The 22,483-nt window shown below is 59.7% G+C and overlaps 6 protein-coding genes across 6 annotated transcripts; 2 read left to right on the top strand and 4 right to left on the bottom strand.

The window, feature by feature from the left end:
* Positions 1 to 5,064: 5,064 nt before the first annotated feature.
* On the top strand, positions 5,065 to 6,967 carry TRAVEDRAFT_46731 (uncharacterized protein; the record flags this gene model as incomplete). Its single annotated transcript, XM_008039206.1, has 3 exons — positions 5,065 to 5,427; positions 5,480 to 5,660; positions 6,360 to 6,967. 3 exons carry the CDS (start codon positions 5,065 to 5,067, stop codon positions 6,965 to 6,967), a joined length of 1,152 nt encoding a protein of 383 aa, XP_008037397.1.
* A 325-nt stretch (positions 6,968 to 7,292) lies between these two features.
* On the bottom strand, positions 7,293 to 8,277 carry TRAVEDRAFT_36827 (alpha/beta-hydrolase; the record flags this gene model as incomplete). Its single annotated transcript, XM_008039097.1, has 3 exons — positions 7,293 to 7,364; positions 7,435 to 7,982; positions 8,052 to 8,277. The coding sequence occupies 3 exons, from the start codon at positions 8,275 to 8,277 to the stop codon at positions 7,293 to 7,295; spliced, it is 846 nt and encodes a 281-aa protein (XP_008037288.1).
* A 188-nt stretch (positions 8,278 to 8,465) lies between these two features.
* On the bottom strand, positions 8,466 to 10,203 carry TRAVEDRAFT_166798 (uncharacterized protein). The gene is made up of 8 exons (XM_008039584.1): positions 9,873 to 10,203; positions 9,763 to 9,815; positions 9,637 to 9,707; positions 9,347 to 9,583; positions 9,204 to 9,298; positions 9,064 to 9,136; positions 8,916 to 9,011; positions 8,466 to 8,857 (listed from the first exon to the last, which is right to left on the bottom strand). The coding sequence occupies exons 1-8, from the start codon at positions 10,113 to 10,115 to the stop codon at positions 8,772 to 8,774; spliced, it is 954 nt and encodes a 317-aa protein (XP_008037775.1). The 5' UTR covers positions 10,116 to 10,203; the 3' UTR covers positions 8,466 to 8,771.
* Positions 10,204 to 10,379: 176 nt separating this feature from the next.
* Positions 10,380 to 11,353, bottom strand: TRAVEDRAFT_28597 (recombinant Actophorin). The gene is made up of 4 exons (XM_008039041.1): positions 11,329 to 11,353; positions 11,010 to 11,266; positions 10,692 to 10,822; positions 10,380 to 10,626 (listed from the first exon to the last, which is right to left on the bottom strand). The coding sequence occupies exons 1-4, from the start codon at positions 11,329 to 11,331 to the stop codon at positions 10,598 to 10,600; spliced, it is 420 nt and encodes a 139-aa protein (XP_008037232.1). The 5' UTR covers positions 11,332 to 11,353; the 3' UTR covers positions 10,380 to 10,597.
* A 218-nt stretch (positions 11,354 to 11,571) lies between these two features.
* Positions 11,572 to 14,602, bottom strand: TRAVEDRAFT_64480 (actinin-like protein). The gene is made up of 15 exons (XM_008039583.1): positions 14,433 to 14,602; positions 14,291 to 14,381; positions 14,233 to 14,242; positions 14,057 to 14,182; positions 13,927 to 14,005; positions 13,746 to 13,862; positions 13,635 to 13,692; positions 13,511 to 13,573; positions 13,356 to 13,455; positions 12,899 to 13,304; positions 12,532 to 12,844; positions 12,328 to 12,474; positions 12,193 to 12,273; positions 12,068 to 12,139; positions 11,572 to 11,841 (listed from the first exon to the last, which is right to left on the bottom strand). The coding sequence occupies exons 1-15, from the start codon at positions 14,555 to 14,557 to the stop codon at positions 11,683 to 11,685; spliced, it is 1,947 nt and encodes a 648-aa protein (XP_008037774.1). The 5' UTR covers positions 14,558 to 14,602; the 3' UTR covers positions 11,572 to 11,682.
* Positions 14,603 to 14,778: 176 nt separating this feature from the next.
* On the top strand, positions 14,779 to 17,270 carry TRAVEDRAFT_147404 (SSrecog-domain-containing protein). Its single transcript, XM_008039582.1, has 8 exons — positions 14,779 to 14,883; positions 14,942 to 15,117; positions 15,174 to 15,279; positions 15,331 to 15,824; positions 15,884 to 15,987; positions 16,038 to 16,160; positions 16,213 to 16,634; positions 16,698 to 17,270. Exons 1-8 carry the CDS (start codon positions 14,829 to 14,831, stop codon positions 17,150 to 17,152), a joined length of 1,935 nt encoding a protein of 644 aa, XP_008037773.1. The 5' UTR covers positions 14,779 to 14,828; the 3' UTR covers positions 17,153 to 17,270.
* The last annotated feature ends 5,213 nt before the right edge of the window (positions 17,271 to 22,483 follow it).

Here is a 22,483-nt window from a genome sequence, read left to right as displayed (position 1 = left end):
ACAATATCACGCAGAGCCGATGATGTCGCAGCTCAGCGCTCAGGGTTGATACCGCCAAATGACAGCGCTCCGTGTGCGCTATCCATCCGGAGCTTGGCTGTTTAGTACAGGAATTGGCGCATACTGTGCGGTACACACAGCCGTAGTGTTTCGGACTTACTACCGACAGGGCACACGGAAGTTCGCCCCGAGGGCCGTGCGTCTGCTCTCCATAATTTTTGCGGCTATCTCTGTGCCGTCGAGTCTCGAGAATACACCAGTTCTGCGGCCGGGATTGGTGTCCGGAAGAGTGAGTCAGAGCAGGCAGCGCCAATGGAGGCGGAGAAGTCTGCATGCACATAGCATCTTCAGAACGGTGTGCTTGTGGCGATGGATACACTTTCAAGGTCGCTGCACTGGAGACCATTGCCTCCGGGAGAGACACACCACGGCGAAGAAGCCCGCTCAACGAAGCGAAGGGAGAGGAAGCGGGCGGGTGAGGGAACAGTGCGGTCCGAGGCCGCGGCGCGGACCCAGTCTTCGCATATTTGTAGCCAAGCCCCACCAGTCGGCCGAGGTCCGTGCGACGCGCGGCGAGCGGCCTCTGCAATTCGTATTTGTACCCGTGCGCGCAGGGATGGGGTGGACACCTTGCCCTCAATTTCCCTCGCCGTTGTCTTCGCCCGATGCTCGACTCGCCCAGCACCCTCGCGTACATGGTCGCCAACACCCTCCGCCCCCTCGGCCGTCTCGACGCATCGCCACACACGCACTGAGGCCGCAGGTCAGTCGTTCTTATTCAGGTGTTTGCCCTCCCGCACCCTCTCACGTCGTTCATCAGCTGGAAGACGGCCTGAGTCAGCGCGAACACCCTGCAAGATGAACGGTACGCACGTCCTGCACGGTCTAGAACAGAGCCTGCCGCTCACACGTCCGCCCTCTCCTTTCCGCGCGTCCAGATACGCACACACACGCGCCCACGTCCGTGCGCGTGCGCATGCGCGCGGGCTTGCGATACCGGACACGGCGAGGTGAGTGAGACCACTTTGCCGTGCCTTGAACCGCGCGCCGGGCGAGAGAAATCGCGACGACGCACCTGAAGACGTGCTCGTCCTCGTTCTGACGCAGTTCCGGGAGCCTCTCCCAGGTCCGCCTTCCACAGTCTCCCGCTCCTCTCACCGCCTGCAATACAGCTCAGTTTAGCACGACACCGCCACGATACGGGATGTACGTACCGCTTACACGCTTCCAGGAATGCGCCGGCCGCTGATGCGAACACCTCTGTTCCGTGCAGGACGCTCCGAACGTCGGGGATCGCGTGCGCGTGCACGATGCACCTCGGCCGATGCGCCAGACGTCGCCCGCAACGAGGTGAGCCGTATCTTCTGGTCCGCGCAGGACATACGAGCTCACTTGGCCGCTAGATCCGGGCAAGGCTAGATCCCGACGCGGCGTATGCGTGCGGGACACGGGAGACAAGCGGGCAGGGGCGGGAGGGAAGTAGCCGTAGCCGTAGTACTGTAGTAGACGGTAGGAGCGGGGTGTCGCGCCCGTCTGCGCGCAAGACGTCGACACGATGGGCGTGTGTGCGCCGAGGAGAAGAGCAGTGCGCACGCGAGAGCCGCATTGTGGGACGGCAGGCGACAAGTCGGTTGTCCATCGCAGCCTCTCACGCCGTTTGCTAGCTGCAAGACGGCTCAAGTCAGCGCGAACAAGCTGTAATGCGAACGCCAGGAACGGTACGTACATGCCAAACTGTCCGTGATGGTTCCTACCACTGACACATCCAGCCTCTCCCATTCGCGCCGACGCCGCTAGCAGACGCGTCTACAGCCGTTAGTGTACGCGCGAGCCCGCGACGCACCTGACGCGGGATTGCGCTCGCGCTCGCGCTCGTTCCTATGCGGTTCAGGAGGTCAGTCGTCTCTAGCGTTTGTAGTATCCCGCCTCGTTCGCTGACTGCGGCAAAACCCAATTTAGTACACGCCCAATGCGGCACGGAAAGTACGTACCTCCCACGCCCTTCAATCTCGCATTAACACGTTTAGCCCCTCTGTTCCGGACGAGCCAGACGTCATGGACCGCGTGCGCGTGCACGGCACATCTCGATCAACAGACGAGACATCTACGAAAAGAGGTAAGCGGGCTCCTCTGGTGTGTATAGACATGATGAACTCACCTTGCAGGCTATTCGATCCAGGCACGACTCGGACACGATCCGGCGGCGGAGTTCGCGTACGGGGTACAGCGACTCGGAACAAGCGGGCGTGGGGAGGGCGGGAGGTGTAGCCGTAGCCGTAGATACCGTAGCAGATGGCGTCGCGGGCACTGTGTCCTGCGAGGCGCGGGCGTCGAGGCGGGGTACGCGTGCACGCAGCGAGGTGCATGAAAGTTGCATTGCGGGGCGGGCCACGAGGTAAGTACAGGTGTCACTAGCTACAGCGCGCGCCGGCGGGCCTCTGCCGTCCGCCGCGCACACGCGACCTGGTCGTATGGGGACGTCGGCCTAACGTCCACGACGTGCCATGCGTCGGCAATGGCGATGGCGCCGCATCGAGAAGCGCGTCCGCGCGCCGTTCGCGCCGGCGGCGGAGTCGCCGTGCACCGAGTCTGTGCGCCTTCCGCGAACGGCGTGCAAGCCTCCTGCGCGCGTTCCCTGCGACACTGTGATCGCCATGCACGCCGAACGCACCCGCCCCGCCCGTCGGATGCGCCTCTGCACCCAATTCGGTCCATGTGCGCGCCGATCGCGGCATTTTCGACGCATTTTGGCGTCCATTTCGCCAGAGTTCCGCCCGCCGCGGAACGCACAGCCGTCGTGCGCGGCTCAAAATCGCGGGGAACGCGGGGCGGGGCCTCTCGAGTGCCCGTGCCAAGCTGCCCGGCGCCCGGCGGCGTCCTCGTCGCGCGACGGCCGCATCCGTGTCCCCGCGCCGCGAAAGTGCGCCGCGAACTTTCTTTCCCGGATCGCGTCGAGAGGCGGAGGGCGTGTGCCCCATGATGCACCGAGCCTGTGGTGGTGTTTTGAGACGCCTGGGGTGCGTCGCGCGCCCGCTAAGGTGACGGCATGGCGGCAGGAGCCCCGACGCGGGGGCGGCGCCTACGTCGTGCCCGCGCCCTCTAAGATGCCGTGCGCCCTCGGGGTACTCTTGGGTGTTCGTATGCGCGACGTTTGCGCCGCGCTCGTACGCGGAATTCGGCGAGGCAGGCCTTGGGGTGGGTGCCGAGGGCGCCTGAAAATGCGCCGTGGTCAGCGTGAATCGTGAGCGGCACAGCTGATAACGCACCAGATGTATGCTGTGGGTGTACGTTGCGCGACGTAAGAAGCTGGGCGGCAGGGGTGGCGCGGTACGCGAGATGACGTGCACGTAGGCGTGGTCGCCATCGATCGCCCGCCAAATTGACGAAATTCAAACCGTTCGCACGCGCTCAGAAGCAGCGGCGAACGACTGTCAGCATCTGTGGGCATGTTCTGGCCAAAATACGCGTCCGTACGGCGCGGGACGGGCACGGGACGAGCGATTTAATGCATTTTGTACCTGAAAATACATGAAATCAGCCGAAATGTGCCACATATTTTCTTCTCGGATCGCGACGAACCTCACAGGGTGTATGCTCCGGTGTTCATGGACGCTGTGTGTTGCATCCGCGAAGCGATCAGGTACGGCATTGACGCGCGACGTCGACGTCATGTTTCCGTGTCTGGGCACTGCAACGGCGCGACGTGCCCCTCGCCTGCGACGTCGTGCGGCGCCCTCGTTGCCACAGACGGTTGAGGGCACTCCTGGCGCGATATGGCGTGGGCGGGGGGGCTGTCGTGAGCAATATTGGTCCGCGTATTCGCATTTCTGCGTCAGGGGGATCTGAAACTGCGCGACTGTCAGCGCAGTTCGCGTCCGGGGCGGCTGAAAATGCACATACGGCGAGATATAACGTCACTCGGCATGTATGCGAGAGCGCGTGCTCGCCTGACGAGTGCATCTGGCGGTAGGAGGGGAGGACGCCGCCGAGACTGTTGCCGGCTCGTGAGCGGCGTGGCAGGCGAAGGACGCGTACGGCGGCTTCGTGCGTGGACATGCGTCGCGATCAGTGCACTAGGAAGATCCTGTCAACGTTCCAGCGCGGGGAGCGGCGATGCGCGTGCGCGGCGACGTATTCTGTCGGTCGCGTTCCCGCAAACCTATATGGACATGATAGGCGAAGTTCGCATCGGGGCGAGCTAAGATCTCACCGAGTGCAAGCGCAGAGTGCTGTCTATGACGTGGAGTACATACCACAGCAAACGACTGCTGCGGGGCGACGGAAGGAAGGACGGAAGGCGGTGGGGGTGTCCTGGGGCCAGCGTGCGAAGGACGCTTGCGGCGTCTTCGTGCTCGCGCAAGCAACGTATTTCATTCGAGATCGATATTTCCCCTCGGTCTGGGGAAGGGGCGTCAAAGTCTGGAGGGGGCGCAGCGTGGTCTTGGGCGAAGATGGTGTGAAGTGAACGTCACCTGCGCACGGGCCCGATGTAGGCGTTCGCGGCGCAGATAAGCCAGCGAGGAAGCGCAGAAGACATGGTTGCAGAGAATGGAGTGGATAGAATGGCGGGGGACGGAGGGCAGGACGAGGCTGGCGCGGAATGGAGAGGAGGAGGGAGGCTAGAGGCGGAGAGCGAGGACGGACGGGCGGAAGCAGAGGACGCGATGAGGCGGGCGCTTGACTCAGAGAGCGATTTGGCAGGAGCGAGTGGTCGAACGGAGGTCGAGCACAGGTGGAGCATCCCGCGAGCCACGCCGTATCCTGCAGAGACAGTGACCCTCACGCGCTGCAGATGAGAGCCGGGGCAGCACAGGAGCCGAGGCGAGACCCCAGGACAAGACGATCGGGAGACAAGACCGCACTTGGACGCGTCGCGAGCGTGCAGGGAGACAGTTTAGGGCGGGCCTTTTCGCGTCAAAGTGCGCCATTCTATTGGGCGCCTCTTTCGGGCAAGCATCATTCCCGTTCTCGTTCGTCTCTCTTCACACCCGCCTCTCGTCTTCACTCGCGCTCTCTCCGCACTCTCTGGGTTCCCCGCGCCCGACGCCCAGCGCGCGCTGCACGATGCCCGGCCTCCACTACTCCAAGTTCATCCCGCCGAGCCTCGCGATGAGCGAGCTCGAATGCCAGAAGCTCGACAACGACGCTACCGACATGCTCATCGACAAATGGCTCGAGCGCCCCCACCGCCCCGACTCCTATTACGACTGGTTCCAGCGCGTCCGCGAGCGCAAGCACGCCGCCAACGAGCTCGCCCGCCGCGACCAGATCCTCCTCTGGAACAAAGGCGTCTTCGTCCCTGAGAACATCTTTACCCGCACTGTCGACACCGGCCGTCTCATCCCCCTCGACCGCACCTGGGTCACCCATGTCTACCACCACCGCTCGATGAAGCGCCTCACTATGATGCCAGTGATATTCAGCATGGTACGTCTCTGTCTGTGTGGTCGCGCGTGTACTGGTCCCTGAACCGCCGCAGCTCCCAGAGCTCATGCTCCTCCGCGGCATGCACGATCGCGGCTGCGACGAAATTTACGTCATTGTCACCGACCTCAAACGACACGAGATGGACCAAGTGTCCGAATACTTCCAATATGTCTGTCAAAACACATCTTCGGGATACTGCAAGTCGAGCGCAGAGCAGAAGATCAATCATGACTGTGAGTCTCACATGCACTCTCGTCCTGTTCCACCAGTCCGCCTTTCATGGCATGCAAGTTCCATACCGCCTTAGGCGGACCGGGGAGCGAGTTCGCAGACCACCGCGTGCGTAGCTATCCATCCCACTGTCGCCGAACTCACTGTGCCGCGCTTCGTTCTGGCGAAGCAAATTGGCGACAGTTCGGCGACATTGGTGCGGACGGTCCCGTGCCTATGCATTATTCCTTGCAACATGCACACATGATACCCACCATTCGATGAGTGGGAGTGGAGGCGGTCATGGATTGCCGAATTCCACAAGTTCATATTCACGGCACTCCGATTTCATGGCCTCGCGATTGTAGCCACCACCCCTGAACGAGCAACTGCCTAATCTCAGAGGCGGGCGCGGTCTCCGATTCCGCCGTGTCCAAGTCGCGCCGTATGCCGACTGAGAACGACAACAAAATCGGCGACACTCCCGTCTTTGCAGCGGTCCAGCGTGTTTAGATCGTGTCATACGATGGCTACGCGCGAGAAAGTGTAACCGGGAGGTCAAAATGTGAAATTGTGGAATTGTGTGTTCAGCGTTTCGTCTACTTCCAACCTTGCGGTTGGTCCCTCCCGGCGGGGTCGTCTCTCCAGGACATTTCCTGCGCCTCGCGCATACTATCCTCTACCCAGTATCAAATATAACGGTCCTCATCACTCGCCCTTAGACATACAACTCAGTAGCACCCTCGACCGCAACCGCCGCACGCCCTGTTTCCCCCAAATCGACCTCACCTTGCGCGCGATCCTCCACGAGAAGCGCCCGCCGTTCATCGTCCTCTTCTCGCACCAAACGATGTCCTACTCGCAGATCCTCTTCGCCAACCCGCACTTTGTCCCCTCCCACGACGTCTACCACGACTTCCCCAGCGGCTGCCCAAACCCCGGGTGCACGGACAACTGCTGCGAGCTCATCCGCTTCCCCAAGCACGGGCCGTCCACCGCCGCGGTGCTGTGCACATCCACGAAGAAGACGAAGACGAAGAAGATGCGCTATCGCTACGGGCGCCGCGCGCGCCGCAAGGAGATGTGCAACTGGATCGACTGCGACGTGTGCTTCTCGGACGACCCGCCGCCCGCGGGCGAGGGCAGCAGCGAGGGCAGCAGCGAGGGCAGCGAGGCGGGCGCGGAGTACGGCGGAGGGGCGGGCGCGCGCACGAGCTACGCGGGGCTCGTGTGCAGCCGATGCAAGCTCGTGAAGTATTGCTCGGCAGACCACCAGCGATTGGACTGGGACGAGCACCGGCGGGTGTGCGCGAAGCCCTCGGAGGAGTGAAGGAACATGAGCGGACTTGGGGCATGAGTGTTTAGCGCAGGTGTGTTTCGAGGGTGTGGGTGTAGGTTTTTGTTGCTTATAGGTTTCAGCGCGGTGTATGAGTGTGCTCTAGCCGCACGGTCGCGTCGCGGTCCGTCCCTCCGTGTGTATGGTGCGGTATGTATCAGTGTATCATAGCACGCACGATTTGTTCGACGTCTTACGAGTTTCCCGAATGTCTTTGGGATGTAGCCTATGTCGAGCTCATTTTTTCCTGACCGTAACGCCTTCCCGCGTAACCTCGCGATAATTTACGCCTCTCCATGTGATGCTCACGCGCTCGAATCTAGGGTAAGAGGAGATCATTACAGGAGGGTATACTCCGCGCAGATGCCTGCACAGACTTGTCCTCAAGGGGCTATGGGGGCCGCAATCGCAGGCGCAGGTTCGCCCGCCCCAGCCTCAGCCTCAGCAGCCACCGCGTCCACCTTCAAGTACTTCTCGAACCAACCCACAACCTGCTCTACCGCATCGTTCCTCGCCTTCTTCTGCACCTCGTCCGCCAAGTTCGCGCGCGTCGTCCACCCGTGGTGCACCCCATCGTACACCACCACTTCCACATCCTTCAGCCCGCGCTCCTGCAAGATCTTCTCTGTCTTCTCCGCCTTGGCCCTATCAAATCCCCTGTCCGTCGCAGCTACCGCGAGGCTGAATGGGCCCTTGATCCCGTCCAGCTCCGCCGGGAACTTCACGAGCGACGGGTGCGCGGCGACGCTCGCGTCGAACAGCGCGTTCTGCGAGATCGCGAAGCGCCCGCCCCAGCAGAAGCCGACGTAGCCCACCGCGGCCTTTGGGTGCGCCGCGCGGACAGCGGCAGTGATCTTGGTGAGCGTCGCGACCTGGTGCGGGAGGTTGCGGAGGATTAAGGGGACGAGGAGGAAAAGCGCGGCGGGCGCGAGCACGAAACGCGTGAAGAGCGACTTGGGCAGCGGGTCGGGCGCGACGGCGTCGAGGCTCCAGAGTGGCACGCTCCAGCCTGTTGTGGTGATACATGTCCATCAGTACGCGCCGTCATACGGAGAGAGGGGATAAAGTGGGGACGCACCGCTGAAGAAGTCGGGCACGACGACGCGGAAGCCGCGCGCGGCGTACTCGTCCGCGAGGAGCCGCGTGTTTGCGAACGTCCACCCGTAGACGTCTGCGCCGATGACGATGATGCGCGAGGCGTTTTCGTCGCCGGTGACATACGCGCTGACCCCGCCGACCTTCGTCTCGCTGCCCACGGGGGTGCCGGTGTGCAGCGAGCCGGTGATGCACTCGGGACAGGACATGGTGGGCCGAGCTGCTCAAGACCGAGTGCAAGTAAGGCTGTAGGATGTGAGCGGGCAGTAGGACGTCGCCTGGTGCCTTTTGTACTTGGTTGATAAGCCGGACACACGGTCAGACTGCCCCAACAACGTACGACCCCCTTGCCTGATCCCCCGCAGAAGCCATAGCATGAGCGCGATAGTAGGCTGCTCGGGTCAGCTGTTATCGCATTGATAGGCACTGCCGAATAAGTTACATAGAGGCGTTCAATGCCAGATGTAGCAGCGACATTTCCCTTCAGGCGGTTGCGTCAATGCCCGCTAATATATTATACAGTTACACCCACACACCGGGTCGCGAGCACCGCGAGCAGATGCGCGGACCTAGGCGACTCCTGTGCCTCCACACAGCTGTGTAGAGGCATGGGCTACCTATTCCGTTCCCACCGGGATCGGAATATCCCCCACCCCTACAGAGCCCCCGTCGGCACGGGCGCGAGAAAACACGCATCGCGTATTCACTCTCCTTTCAGCTTGGGCGTATCGACGCCGGGTGCCAGGCCTGCCTTGACCGCTGCCACGTAATGCTGGCGTTTCTCGAGGTCTGCATGTGCGGTACGTCTTCAGTACGTCTTCAGCACGAAAGTAGTGCGAACACATACCATGCGCCCACATGGCCGCCCCGATCCGGTTGGAAATTGAGAATATCATCCCAATGAGCGGGAGTCTTTCGGCCAGGGCCGCCGCGAAACCAAAGGCTGACAGAAAGAGGGTGAGCAAGTCACAGGAGAACCGATGTCGTAAACGCACCTCGGTAGTCCCACTTGCGCTCTTCGATGAACGTCGAGACTTGGTCGGTGGTCATGTTCTTCGCCTTGAAGTACTGGGATCGCGAACGCTCAAACATAAGCACACGCTCGGTCGCAGGCGAGAGGACTGAGCATGCGTACAGGCTGGTGCAGGTACCGCGCCGTGCCCAGCGACCTGAACCACGCCGCGATGAAGATACCCGCAAACGGCACGAAGTTGAGCGGGATCATGAGCACTGTCCGCTCGTCAGCGCACCGCCCACACTTGTACCACGATCACCCACGCTTGGTTACGATCCGTCCAACCGCCCCGCTCATGAACAGCCCGAGGCCCCAGCGCTTGCCCTCCACGCGCGGCGGGTTGTCCCATTCCTCCACGTACGGGCGCCACCAGTCCGCGCCCTTGCCGCGCGAGGTGATGGTCTGGTCGTATGCGCGCTCGCGGGCGATACGAATGTTGCGCGAGAGGAAAAAGTAGATGACAACTGAGACTTGGCTAGAGAGGAAGAAGAGGGTCGCGTCTATTGCACAGTTCGGTGAGCGGCAGTAGAGAGACACGCAGTTTGAGACGTACATGTGGGAAGGTCGAAGGGCATGGGTATGCCAAAGATCGCGTTCTGCGACAGGCCGCTCACGCGAGGGGAACTGCAGAGGCCCAGTGTGAGCCTCCTGGTGGATGAACGGCATGACTGCATCTCACTTAATGAGGAAAACCTCCACGAACTTCCGTTGGATCTTGAACGAACCAATTCCCTGTTCGACAGCGTGAACATTAGTTTGCCTAAGGCAACTCAAGATCGGGCCGCTCACCCATACGAGGGCCACTGTAGCGCCTCTCACGAACCCATGCTTACATTTCTGCCACGCCGGAACGTAGAGATTCCTGTCTGTGACCAGCCTATAGAACCCGACAACCACATAGGACGGTGGAAACTGCAACCGGGAGGTTGCACGACGAAGGGGTGCCGGGACGTCTTCCGTGTATGGGGTAGGCGGGTCGCCTACATATGCACCGGGCACAACAGCTTTCTCGGGGGCAGGGACGACTGACATCGTGCCGACTGAGCTGGTGAAGTAGAAAGCGAAATTACAAGCACCAGGCTGATCAAGTTGAGAAGAGAGTGTTTATGTTCGAGTTCAAGCTATGGTCGTCTTCGAGTAAGTGCGCAGGCACAGGCCCGTGCCGCGCAGGAGCCGCAGCGTCATAGCCATTCCTCGGAGCGCCCGTCTGCCGCGGGGCGGTCCTCGCATAACCGCACACGGCCCGGCCATGTCCCCTCGATCCCAAAGTCCCTCTCGACACCGGGCACACGAGCAGGCGTATAATCCGTCCGGAGATCATGATATTGATATGCATTTGTACAACTCTACAACACTTCTTCAGCTCGGGGGCCAGTTGGTTTGTGCTCTGACTATGCCGCCACCCGGCAGCGATCCGAAACGCAGTTTCGTCTGGACGACGAAGAAAGGCAGGAGGGGGGTCCGGAGGTAAGAGGAGCGGTCCGCGTCGCGCGAGCGTGTATGTGCGCGGGGGATCAGTTGCCTCGGGAGACCTTGTCGAGCACTGTACCGTAACAGACGTCAACATTTGAGCGACCGCGGGGTACAAGGAGGGATGGGGAGACGCACCGGCTTCATGCGTAACCTCGCTGAAGTCCGTCCCTTGGATCTCGGTGGCGATCCCGACGAGCGAACGCCGCAGTGCCTCCTTGGATGAGGCGAACAACATCTTCTGCTTGACCTTGGAATCGTCGGGAGACCTGATCGCCGCGATCGCGCGTCGCGTAGATAACACAGCAGCCGTCAGCGAACCCGTCCTATGTGCACTCGGACGCCCTCCGCTCGTGTTGTATTTAGGCTACACAACCACACGCCCCCGCGGCCGCGGGACGTGTGGTGCGATGGCGAGCCAGCAAGCGCAAGAACGCCAGGAGTAGGGACACTCACCAGCTGTAGAACGTAATCTTGCTCCGCTTCCCGCCGTCCTCCTTCTCGTAGTCGAAGTCGTACACGGCCCACCGGCACTCCGCCTCGGGGAGGTCCGCGAGGAAGTCGTCGTACGTGCTCGTGGGCGCGCCCTTCTTCTCGACGACGATCTCCGTGACCGACTTGTTGAGCGTGAAGACGATGTACTTGCTCTTCTTCCCGAGCTTCAGCTCCTGGAACGCGTCGAGACACTCGGAGCTGACGCCGACGCCGGAGGCCTGCGGCGCGCGCGACAGATGAGCGCGGATCGGCGGCGCGCGGTGGGCGACGTGGTACGTACCATGTTTACAGTGTGTGGGTGGTGGGATGGGTTGTGGTGAGGGGTTGGGTCGCGGGATGGCGATGAAGGCAAGAGAGAGGATGCTATATGGATATCACGATGGGCGACAACGGCGATTGCCGCGCTCTGATTGGACAAGGCGGTCGTTCCAGTCCGCCGCTCGCGAGTCGCGACTATCCATGTCTGGGTCCCTCAGGCTCTCACAGTGCTCGCATACACATAGCGATGTACATCATGGCTCTTATTGGTACTAAATACAGTAGTTTATGTCGTCGGATGCTTAACGTATGCGTAGCTCAAACACGCGCCCAGCGCCGCGCCGCGCGACCCAGACCGTACGCAGTCGAGGCAGTGTCACCGCTCATCCCCCTCGAACACCTCGTCAAGCCACCTCTCGTAGTCGTATTCGGGTTCTCCAACGTCGTTCTCATACGACGGCATCGCCTGGCGGAGGAAGTCGATCGCGCTTGCGGGCACTTGTGCCACGCGCAGGTCGAGCTCCGTAACATAAGGCTGTAACAGTATCACGTTCAGCGCCGTATTCCACAGAGCAGGACATAACACCGCAAGCACCGCACAATATCATGGCACCTGGGATAGTGCAAGATCCTGTAGCAAATGATGACTGTGACGATTCCTTTATCCGCAAAGAGAATCCTGACAGTCATGATTTGTAACAAGATCTTGCACCTAGCCAGGGGTCGCGGTATCTGTGAATGTTTCGCGTGTAATATCTCACCTTGTCCGCAGCGATGCCACGGAAAGACTCCCGCAGTTGCTCAGGAGATGTCTGGTCCTCCATGATGGTAACCTGTCCCCGTCGTGAGATTCGAGCGTCGAGCACAAGCATAGCAAGGCTCGTACCAAGAGGTTGATGAACGCCTCAAACGTGACCGCGCCGTAGTCCTGCAGCACTTGATCGTAGATGAGATCCATGTCCATGTCCTGTGCATACAGTCCGTCAGATTGCTGCGAGCCAGCGGAGCCGAGAGGACAAACCGAGTAGACGATGCCCAAGCTCGCGAGCGCGGCAGCCATCTCAGACTGGTTGAGCGTGTTCGACTCGTCCTTGTCGAAGTACCGGAATGTGCTCTCGAACTGCTCGAGTTGCGCTGGTGTGAGGTTCGTCATGTTCCGAGAAACAATCTGGATACAGCACGGATTAGCGTCCGCTTAACATCAATAAGACGGGAATATTTTTACCTGGTTGTCGATAAATGCAATCTTTTTCGTGATACTCTGGGAGAGCAGTTCGAGCTCGAACCGCAGATCTTCCAGCGTGAACACCGTGTAGTCATTCTCGTCCACATTCGCGTCGAGACACTCGCTGTCCGCGGCGGCGACGGCATGTAATGAGTCGGAGAGGATCGGCATGCGCGTCTGTAACTCGCGAACTTGGTCCATTTGTTCCTCGAGCGGCCCCTCTATTGAGACAAGTTCCGTCGATATGAGGCGTAAGCGTCGCTCGAAATCATTCGCGAGGTCGGCGAACGTGTGGCGCAGATTCTCCTTGATCCTAATAACAACGTGTGAAGATTGAGCGGGGAGTTTTTCAAAGACCTTGGCTTACTGCCGGATTTCCGCGTTGATAGCTTTCGACCGCTCAGCTTCTGCGTTCAGCAACGTGCTCCACGCGCCTTCTACGTCTGCCTGAGACAACCCTGGTGGTGGAACGTACTCTCGCAAGCCGTATGTCTTCAGCTTGGTCTGCACGTTACCAAAGAGAGTCGCGACGTCTTGCTTCTCAGTGACCCAAGAGCGTTTCGTGGTCTGCTTGTATTGTTGAAACGAGGCGGCGTGTTGGCGTGCGTCGGAATACGTGCCGACAAACGATTTGGCCGCCCAGTTTGCGCGCATCTCGGACATGGAGCGCAGCAGCTCGCGAACGCGTCGCTCGTAGTCGTTCCTGGACACCCATACAGATTGCATGAGCTCGGCAAACTTCTCGACACGTCGCGAGACGGTCTCCGTTTGCTCTTGTTTGTATCAGTGTGAGTACGTTAGGATAGATGCGACGAAGGACCTACCCATGGATGAGAACGCGTGGAAGTAACCCGCAACGTAAGTCATGACACTGCGTTCATCCGGGCGCTGGCTGTCACACAAATCTGCAACTTCGAGCAATTGCTGTCGTAGAACATGTCAATATATCATCGACATGTAAGATCAAGAATTGACAAACAGGAATTCCGAGGTGTTCCTCAGCGATTTGGAACGCTAAGCGGGTGTTCCCATGTCGATCGGTCTGCGTTGCAAAAGAAAGTGGATAAACGGTATGCTGCCAGAGCAGCAGCCACATAACGTACCTTGTCAAGCTTGGCGTAGTCAATCAGGTCAGGTCGATGACAGTGTATGAGAGCGCATCTACGCCGGGTAAGAAAGCCGCGCATCGGAGCACCTACCGTTTAATAACTCACAGAGCAAGTCCGTCAGACCAGCTGAGGGAGAAGTCTTGCACATCGACCTCCTTGTAGGGCTTCGTCTTGCGCTGACACCAGAGAAGCAGACCTTCTTTGGCGGAAAGCCCCTCCTCACTTCACGCATACACTCAGAACATGTTGCATATACGAAGGATGCAGCAAATCAAGATGGACTGACCTGATGTCTGCAATAGTGAAGCGCAGAATCAGGGTCCAAATCATGCCGAGAATGAGCTTCAGGTTCCCGTCGATGATGTCTGTAAGGCACTGAGGCTGTGCAGTAAGCAGCATGGATAATATGAACGTACCTTCGGGTCCAATATTCGTCAACTTTACGCCCCTGGATGTAATGAATTCGAGTGCCTTGTTCACGTTCTCCGCTTTCTGGATGCGCATCCGAGGAGTCTTGTTGTACCGTCCCAACGACGTGTCCCCTAGGCGCATTCAAGCCTACTGACCAACTACTGGATGATATGGGACGTACCCATTATTTCCTACGCGACTGATCAACACAGGTTCTGCAGGAGCGGATGCCGGCGTACCATGAGCTGAATCAGCCGCACACCATCCGATAGATCCTTCACGAGAGAGGACATCGGTGGGTGCCCGTTCGCCTCGAGCTTCGTATTGAGCCTGTAGGATTATGAGACGCCAGCCAGGACGCGATACTTTGTGGAAGTGCACCATTTACAGAAGGTGCGTTCCTGAACATCGCGGGAGCGCGCTTCGATAGACTCGATGATGGTCGGCGAGAGGGGCGAAAGGAGTCCGGCCCCCCAGGACGCCCTGTTCGCAGCATAGGTGGACATGGCGGCGAGCACAGACGGCGGCGCGGGGCGAGTACGACGGCGGGGAGTAGCAGGGATGGCAGATGGGCTGAGGGAGACAGAGAGAGGGCGGATGCGAGCGAGACCCTGGGCGCGCGAGTGGCCGAGCGGAGGTGGCGCGCGCGAACATGAGCGCGTGTTCAAACTCCGCAACGCGTCCTCCTCACGCGCCTTCTCATTCCGCTGCACCTGCTCTTGTCTCTCCTCCACCACCTCCTCTTCGTGCTCGCGCCTCTGGGCATCGACGGCGAACATGACGACGACGCAGTTTGACAAGATCTTCCACAACCTCGCCGCTGATGTTGGCAGTACGTCCCCTTTGACCGATGCATTGGGCGGCATGCTCAAAGCCCTTTCGCCATATAGAGTTCCGTATCGCGGTGAGCGGTATGGCTTGGAAGGCCGAGGAGGGAAGCGACATGGTCGCGATACAGTCTGTGGATATAAAATGGGCGCAGTGGATCCGTGTCGCGCGCAATTATCAGCTCAGGGTGGGATTGAAGGACCGGACAAGAGAAACTTTCGACGGCTTCGTGCGGGAGGTGAGTAAGCATCACCGTGGAAGCTAGTAGAGTTCCAGGCTGAACCAGGATGCTAGGATCATGACAAGCTCTCGCATCTTCTCAAGCAACATTTCAGCATCACACTTGAAACGAAGGAGGTCTCTTTCAAGGGCTGGAATTGGGGTGTGACAGATTTCCAGGGTGCGTCATGATGCTGGCGATACACTGTTCCGCAGCTCACGACAATCATAGGGCAAGACCTGGCTTTCCTTGTATCTAACAGGACTGCATTCGAGCTCCCGCTCCCCAATGTGGCGAACTCCAACATCGCTGGGCGAACTGAAGTGTCACTCGAGTTTGCCACACAAAGCAAGAAGCCCTCCCGTAGTGCCCCGGATGAAATGGTCGAGATACGGTTCTACGTACCAGGCACCCAAGTCAAGGGCCAGCGTGGATCAGACGCGGGCTCACAAAAGTCGGACGTTGAAGAGGATGGCGAGGAGATCAGTGCTGCTCAGGCATTCCACGATATGGTCAAGGAGAAGGCCGAACTTGGCCAGGTCGCAGGCGATATCATCCTCAGCTTCGACGAGGTCAATGTGCTCACCCCCAGAGGACGGTACGATGTGGACATGTACCCCGAGTTCCTACGGTTGCGCGGCAGGACATACGACTACAAGATCATGTATGGCAGTATCTCGAAGCTGTTCCTCTTGCCTAAAGATGATCAGCATGTATTGTTCATCGTGAGTACCTTCTCCACATGCGCCCTTACATGTGCTGAGCGCCGTCTGTCTACGTCTAGCTCGGATTAAGCGTGCCGATCAGGCAGGGCCAGACCCGGTACCAATATCTGGTCATGCAATTCAACCGTGAAGAGGAAATCACTGCAGAGCTGAACATGTCTGAGTATGTATATGCAAACACTACGCGTATCATAAGTGCTAACCATACAATAGGGAGGAGATCGCTCAGTATGAGAAGCTCAAAAAGAACTACGAGGACCCCACGTTCGAAGTTGTCTCTGGCGTATTCCGCGCCCTGTCGAAGAAGAAAATCATCGGCGCTGGTAACTTCCAGAGGTTTGTCTTCGTGCAGCCTCCTTCGATGATCTCCACTCATACATTTGCATAGTCGAGACGGCCACCCGTCCGTGAAGGCGAACCTGAAGGCCGTCCAGGGTGACCTCTTCATGCTCGAGAAATACATATTCTTCGTCTCGAAGCAGCCGACGCTCATCGAGCTCTCCGACATCCACCTCGTCGTCTTCTCGCGCCTCGGGGCGGGGCTTGGCGCCACCGCCGCACGCACGTTCGACGTCAAGATTGTCACAAAGCGCGGTCCCGAGTACACCTTCACGTCGCTCAACAAGGAAGAGTACGATCACGTGAATGCGTACCTGCAGGACAAGAAGGTGAAGACGAAGAACGAGATGATGGAGGGCGAGCTCGTCATGGCTATCGACGATGACGACGACGAGATGCAGAGCGTCGCGAGTAGCGGCGAGGAGGTGCCCAAGCCGCGCCTCGGCGGGGACGACGATGACAGCGAGGAGGGTACGTGCTGTGCTCTCTTACGAACGAGGCGCGAGCGCTGCAGCTGATATTCGCGGCCTACAGACGACGACTTCCAGGCGTCCGATTCCGATTCGGGCTCCCCCTCAGAGTCGGACTCCGATGAGGAGGGTGGGCGGACCGCCTCCGATGCCAGCGGCGACCGTGACTTCATGAAGGCAGCAAAGAAGAAGGGCAAGGGCAAAGAAAAGGGCAAGGATGCCGGCAAGGGCAAGGCCAAAGACGGGGTGGACAAGCCTGCGCCCAAGAAGAAGGCGCCCGCGAAGAAGGACAAGGCGAACGAGAGCGACGCAGATGACGATGGGGCCGACAAACCGAAGAAGGCTGCACAGAAGCCCAAACCGAAGCCCAAGCCAAAGGCGAAGAAGGGCAGTGACGACGATGCGATGGACGTCGACGAGGCGGAGAAGCCTAAGCCCAAGCCTAAACCGAAGCCAAAGGCGAAGGCGAAGGAGGACGAGGACGGTCCCGCGAAGAAGAAGATCAAGGTGGCGGATTGAGCGCAGAGCTCCTCCGAACCCTTTCGCGCCATCTCGTCCTGGTAGCTGACCTTCTGGCTGCCACCCACTCTATATTCCGCTCTCGTGTAGCATATCTCTCTGACCACTTGCTCTCCCGTAATCTCATTGCACTCTGTACTTCTCGTAAATATCGCGTTTTGAATTCGGCCCGCCTCAGTCGTTACATGTGCAAATTCAGCGAACGATGTGTGATTGACACAAGGATGGGAGGTGTGGTAGTCTTTCGATGCTACTTGGACCCCCTTCCCTTGAAGTAGACGACGAGTGGGGAACCTGGACGCTAACAGGACTTCCATCACTACGACAAATTTCAAACTTCACCCTACACCTTGAAGCGTAAGTAGGATGGCATAAACGCACGGAACCCTCACTGGTGAATTTTGCGATGAAAACCCCCTTCCTCCCAGAATGCTCATCACACGCGGGTTCCCGTCAAATTGAACACCCAGAAGACGCAGAACGGGAGTCCGTCCTGATCCGCCTCCTTCCCGTCAATCCGACAGGCTAGCTCAAACTTCAGAGCTTCAATACTTGACAGGATTTGCAACCGCACCACTCACCGACATTCAGGAGGCCTGGTCTGATTGTCACTGCTTCTGAAGTTCTAAAATTCGAGCAGCCTCTCAGCTCATCATACCTATCGATCCTTCGCCGGGCTGGGCACGCGCCGACCCCCTTACCCGCATATGACGCGCTCCTTCCAAGCGTGCGGACACGCTGCACGGAGGAAAGGGGGCGCGGCAGCCGTGCTCCGGATCGGATATCGATGCATAACGCATAATTAACGGCGAGCAGAGCGAGGCAGAGAACCCGGCCTCGTGCCGCATGCGTACCTTCGTAATGTTCTCCCTCCGTCTTCTGCTCCGCTGGAGCGCCGCCTGGCGGTAAGTCTGAGTCTGCGGCAGCTTCGCACAGCGGCTCGTCAGAAATATTCGGCCTCTGGCTAAGCGACGTGCGTGCTGTGTCGTAATTTTTACCCGTGATCTCTACCCTTACTCTCGCAGAGCGCACCTTAGAAGACTTGGGTAGGCTCGAGCTTGTCGGAGAGCGAAGGACACCGCGGGGCTTCTTCGCAGCGCTCCCGCGCACCGCTAACGCCGCTTTGGCCCCATTACAAGCCAATGTCATAATGCCAGTTAAGGTCCGTGCTTCTTTCGTGGTTTGCCCCGTGAACGCGTGGTGGTTGAGTTTGTGGGGTAGAACGCTGGGGTCCGGGGTAGCAGCGTTCTCCTCGGTACGCAGCAGCCTCGCGGGCGGTCATCTGGCCCCGGATAGGTTTGCTCCGTCTAATGAGGTACAAAACCGATGCGGGCCGTTGGCCAAGGACGCCGAATGGCCGCTGAGAACGCGCTGTCCGCCTATTACCCAACCATTAGCTCACCGGCATCTATCGCGCACAGCCTGAAGGTTGGAGTTCAGTCCAGGATTGACACCCGTGGCGGAAAGGTACGTATGAACGCGCACTGTGGGGAAGTTCTCATACCGCTGGCCGTCAGCCGTAGGTTAATTTCGACGCCAAGGTTAGCGTTGGGACTCAGCTGGCTTCCGGCGCGTACGCCAGGCGTTTCTTCCGCGAACATTGGGATCACGCGATTGAACGAAGAGACGTCTTGGACGGGTGTAAAGGCTTCGACGCAGGGCGGTATGTTAAATTCGTTTCCTTTTTCTCGTGAGCGGTCCGCAAGGTGACAGATGGCGTAGTATTGGAGACATTCCACTTGCATTCCACCGAGACCGGGGATGACTTCATGATGAATTTGTCGTCAGCTACGTCAACGTTCGCGTCGAAGTCCGCACGTACGTCTAGAATGATTGACCTAAAGTTTCAATTCCGATAGACAGGGATTTTCACGGCACCCACTCCTTAGGCCTGCCGCCCCTAAGTATATCGCACCCTTGGAGAACTGTTTGTACCTGATCACTCCAGTGGCGTCCAATGCCTTGTGTACACGCAAAGAAAACGTCTTGCGTGCGACCGCAAAGGACAGATAGACGTCCGTGTGCACGAGGAGTGTGGCCGCTCGTCATGAGCCGGCGGCGCGCTCTGCCGCAATCGCGTGCCAAGCGGGGGGCGCGAGAGGGGTCGTGTGCCACAGGCAACCGCCGACCGCGACTGCTCAGCGGTTTCCCCGGTTTCGAGCTGTCGATCGGCGGCGACCTGGGCATGAGGTCACCGTGCGGTCGCGTGCATTTACGAGCTGAGTTACGAGTAGAAGTTGACATCGTCGCGACTGTTGGCTGTTGCGAGTCGCGACGACTCGGACGAGGTGGGGTTGCTCGTGGGTCGCGTGCACCAAGTTGAAGAGGCCGCCGTTGCGCGCACCAATGAGCATGAGGAGATGTGCGAGGAGATGTGACTCGCCGTCGTCGGCCCAAAGCAAGGGCGTTTGGTCGGCAAAATGGTATAGCAGCGGCGAGTGTAGGGACAGCGGTCTGGACTCGGGCCCGAGGCAGGGAGAAGGAAAAAAAGCCCGATAAAATCTGGGGTGCGAATGACGTTTTTGGCGGGCGTCCTGAGCAGAATGGGTGGGAACGGCATGCGGCGGATTGATGGGCGCGCCATGGACACGCCGGGCCACGGACACCGGGCGCAAGCAGGCGGGGAGCGTCGTCTGAGCGGTGGTTGTGGGCGCTGGCATCGTTGGCGGCGGGCGGGAGAGGGAGGGGAAGCGGGGGTGTGAGAGCGACCTGCCTGTTTAGAAGAGTCGGTGGAGTATAGAGGGCAGTGGCCGACGAGCATCGATCACGAACTCATCCCAATCTTCGACCGAATCTGCCAGCACCCCTGCCCTTGCGACTGCCCCACACGACTCGGCCCTCGGCCCCTCCCATCCTCCACCCTCTTCCTCTCAGCCACCCCGGCGGACGCCCAGGGACCATCTAGACACACATGGGTCCTCCAATCCTCTCTCTCCCCGAACCTCCTCCGGATTCTCCTCTTTCCATTCTCTCCCTCCTCCCGCGGCCTCTTAATCCCCACACCGCTCTCTATTCGAAAATCCTTGCCTCTTCAGGCGGAAGCAGCATTACAATTGCTGACAGCACTCTCTCTGATTTTGATCCAGAACCTCGCCCCTGCGCGCACGCTTCTTGCAACGACTTCGCTGCGCACGAGATCCTTTGGGACCACTTCGGATTCATTCCCCCCCATCCAGATCTCGTCCTGGATGGCTATAAACCCCCCGTGAGTGTCCCTCCCCGGTCGCCCGTGCACGCGCCATCACAACGCGCCTGCTCCCTCGTGCAACACACGAGTCTGCACTGCAGACGCGGGGGCGTGCCTTCTTGCCCTCCGACATCTACACGCGTTCCGCCCGTTGTTACGTGAATCTACGCGTCCTATGCTCACACGCTCCGCCTTTTCAGTCGCCTCTTCCCTCCCCGAAAGTACGCCCGCGACACCTCTCCGTCAACCTCTCCCTCTCGCGTACCTCTCCCTCCATAATCCCCCCCTCGCTCCCGAAGATGGCCAGGAAGCGTCGCTCCTTGCAGTCTATCCTTGTGCCGTCATTCTTGCCTCAGGCCTCGACTTCTACCTCGGCAATCGAGACTCCGCCACCTAGGGCCCGCTCGCATACCGTCACGTCGTCCAGCGATCTGTCCGGTATAGAGTGCTCCGCAGACTGGCTCTCCTTTTACTCTGGCGCGTCCTCGCCAATTGTGCCGGTCACTCCTTCGCGCAACTCGCCACCACCAGACCTCTTGGATGACGACCCATTCGCGAACCGTTCGCCCGCGCCCTCTTTACGCGGCTCCCGTGCGACGTCTCCGGTGCGCACAGTATTTGACATTTTCGCCGACGGGCCACAAGCCACTCTCCCGCCACCTCGGTCGCCACTAGCCCCGCCCAACGGTCTTCCAGAAGACGGCCTTCGTGTTCTGCGCCACGCGTCTTCATACTCCTCCTTCCAGGGTTTGGCGAATGCTCCTGCTGCGCCGCCGCCTACACCCACAGAGCCGTCAACACCGCTTTTGCGACGACCCAAATCGTCGGGCCCGCCTCAGGTACGCCCCGCATACACGCGCCCCGCGTTTGCGCCACGACCGTCGTTGCCTTCCCTTAACACGCTGGCGCGTACGAGCATACACGTCCCAAAGGTAATGCACGCGCCACGTTCGCGTTCCATCGCGAGGACGACCTGATGCTGACCGTAACGACGCGCATTATTCAGGCGCGAAAAGGCCGACCGGGCGCCCATTTGCCGCTCGAACCATGGGAAGACTCAGCTCCGTCAGCTCCGTCAGAACCACCGTCGCCAACATGGAGCTTGCGTAACTCGCCGATCGCTCGGCGACGCGGGCATTTACGGCGTCCCACGTTGAGCATGATCAGGGACTCCCGCATGTATCTGGACGGCGAAAACGCGGAGGACGGAGGCGTGGAGGACGGGGGTATCCCTCCGTTAGAGCCCGAGGACAAGGAGCCTTCTAGCGCGTGTACCACGCCTATGCCCATTTCGCAGTCGCACGACCGGGATGACTTCGGCATGGGCACGTCGTTTTTGTCCATTTCGCCAGAGGAGCACCGCGGGTCCTTCGAGGACGATCTGGAGCACCCGCCGACGCCTCCTCCCAAATCCCCTAGCATTGCGTGGCATGCGCGTTCGGTATCACAGACGTCGGCAACGTCCACGTCCACCGTGCCGTCTCTTTGTCCATCCTCACCAACATCCTCCGTATTCGCCGAGTCCCATCTAAGGCCGCAGTCTAGCTCCAGTTCTCACGGGAAACGTGCCTCTTCATTACAACCGTCCTCACCCCCTTCCACACACCTCCATCCACATGTTCACGTCGATACCGACCACTCTGGGCCTTCCTCATACCCGGCTGTTTTCGCACACCAGCGGCATACCCAGTTCCTTACCAGCGATCTACTCGCTTCCTTGGAGTACGACTACTCGGATGCAGTCACGCGTTTAGACGCCGCGACCCCCATGGGCCTTACGGTCCCGCGCTCGCCATCTGCACTCTTCCCTTCAGGCGACTTTGAGCCCGGCTCCTCTGCAGGGACGATCAGGAACGTCCCACAGGCGCGCATACAGGTGGACGCCCATGAGGAGCCGCCCCGTCCCCTGTCCGACTCCTCCGCGGAGTCGAAGAGCAGCAACGAGGCCGTAGACGCGCACGGGTCGTCGCCCCAGTTCCTTGGCGTACCGCTCTCTCCGCTCTCCCCGCCCGAGCTTCCCAGCTCCAGTTCGGAGCCGTCCGCGGAAAGCAGCCCCGCACGTTCTCCCTGCACGACGCTCTCGCGCTCCTCTTCGTTCTCAACCGTGTCGTCGGAGTACGACTTTGGCGAGGATGAGTATGCGT

The sequence above is a fragment of the Trametes versicolor genome (genome assembly GCF_000271585.1).
Source record: "Trametes versicolor FP-101664 SS1 unplaced genomic scaffold TRAVEscaffold_5, whole genome shotgun sequence".
NCBI classification, from domain to species: Eukaryota; Fungi; Basidiomycota; class Agaricomycetes; order Polyporales; family Polyporaceae; genus Trametes; species Trametes versicolor.
This window is presented reverse-complemented; position numbering and strand designations above follow the sequence as displayed.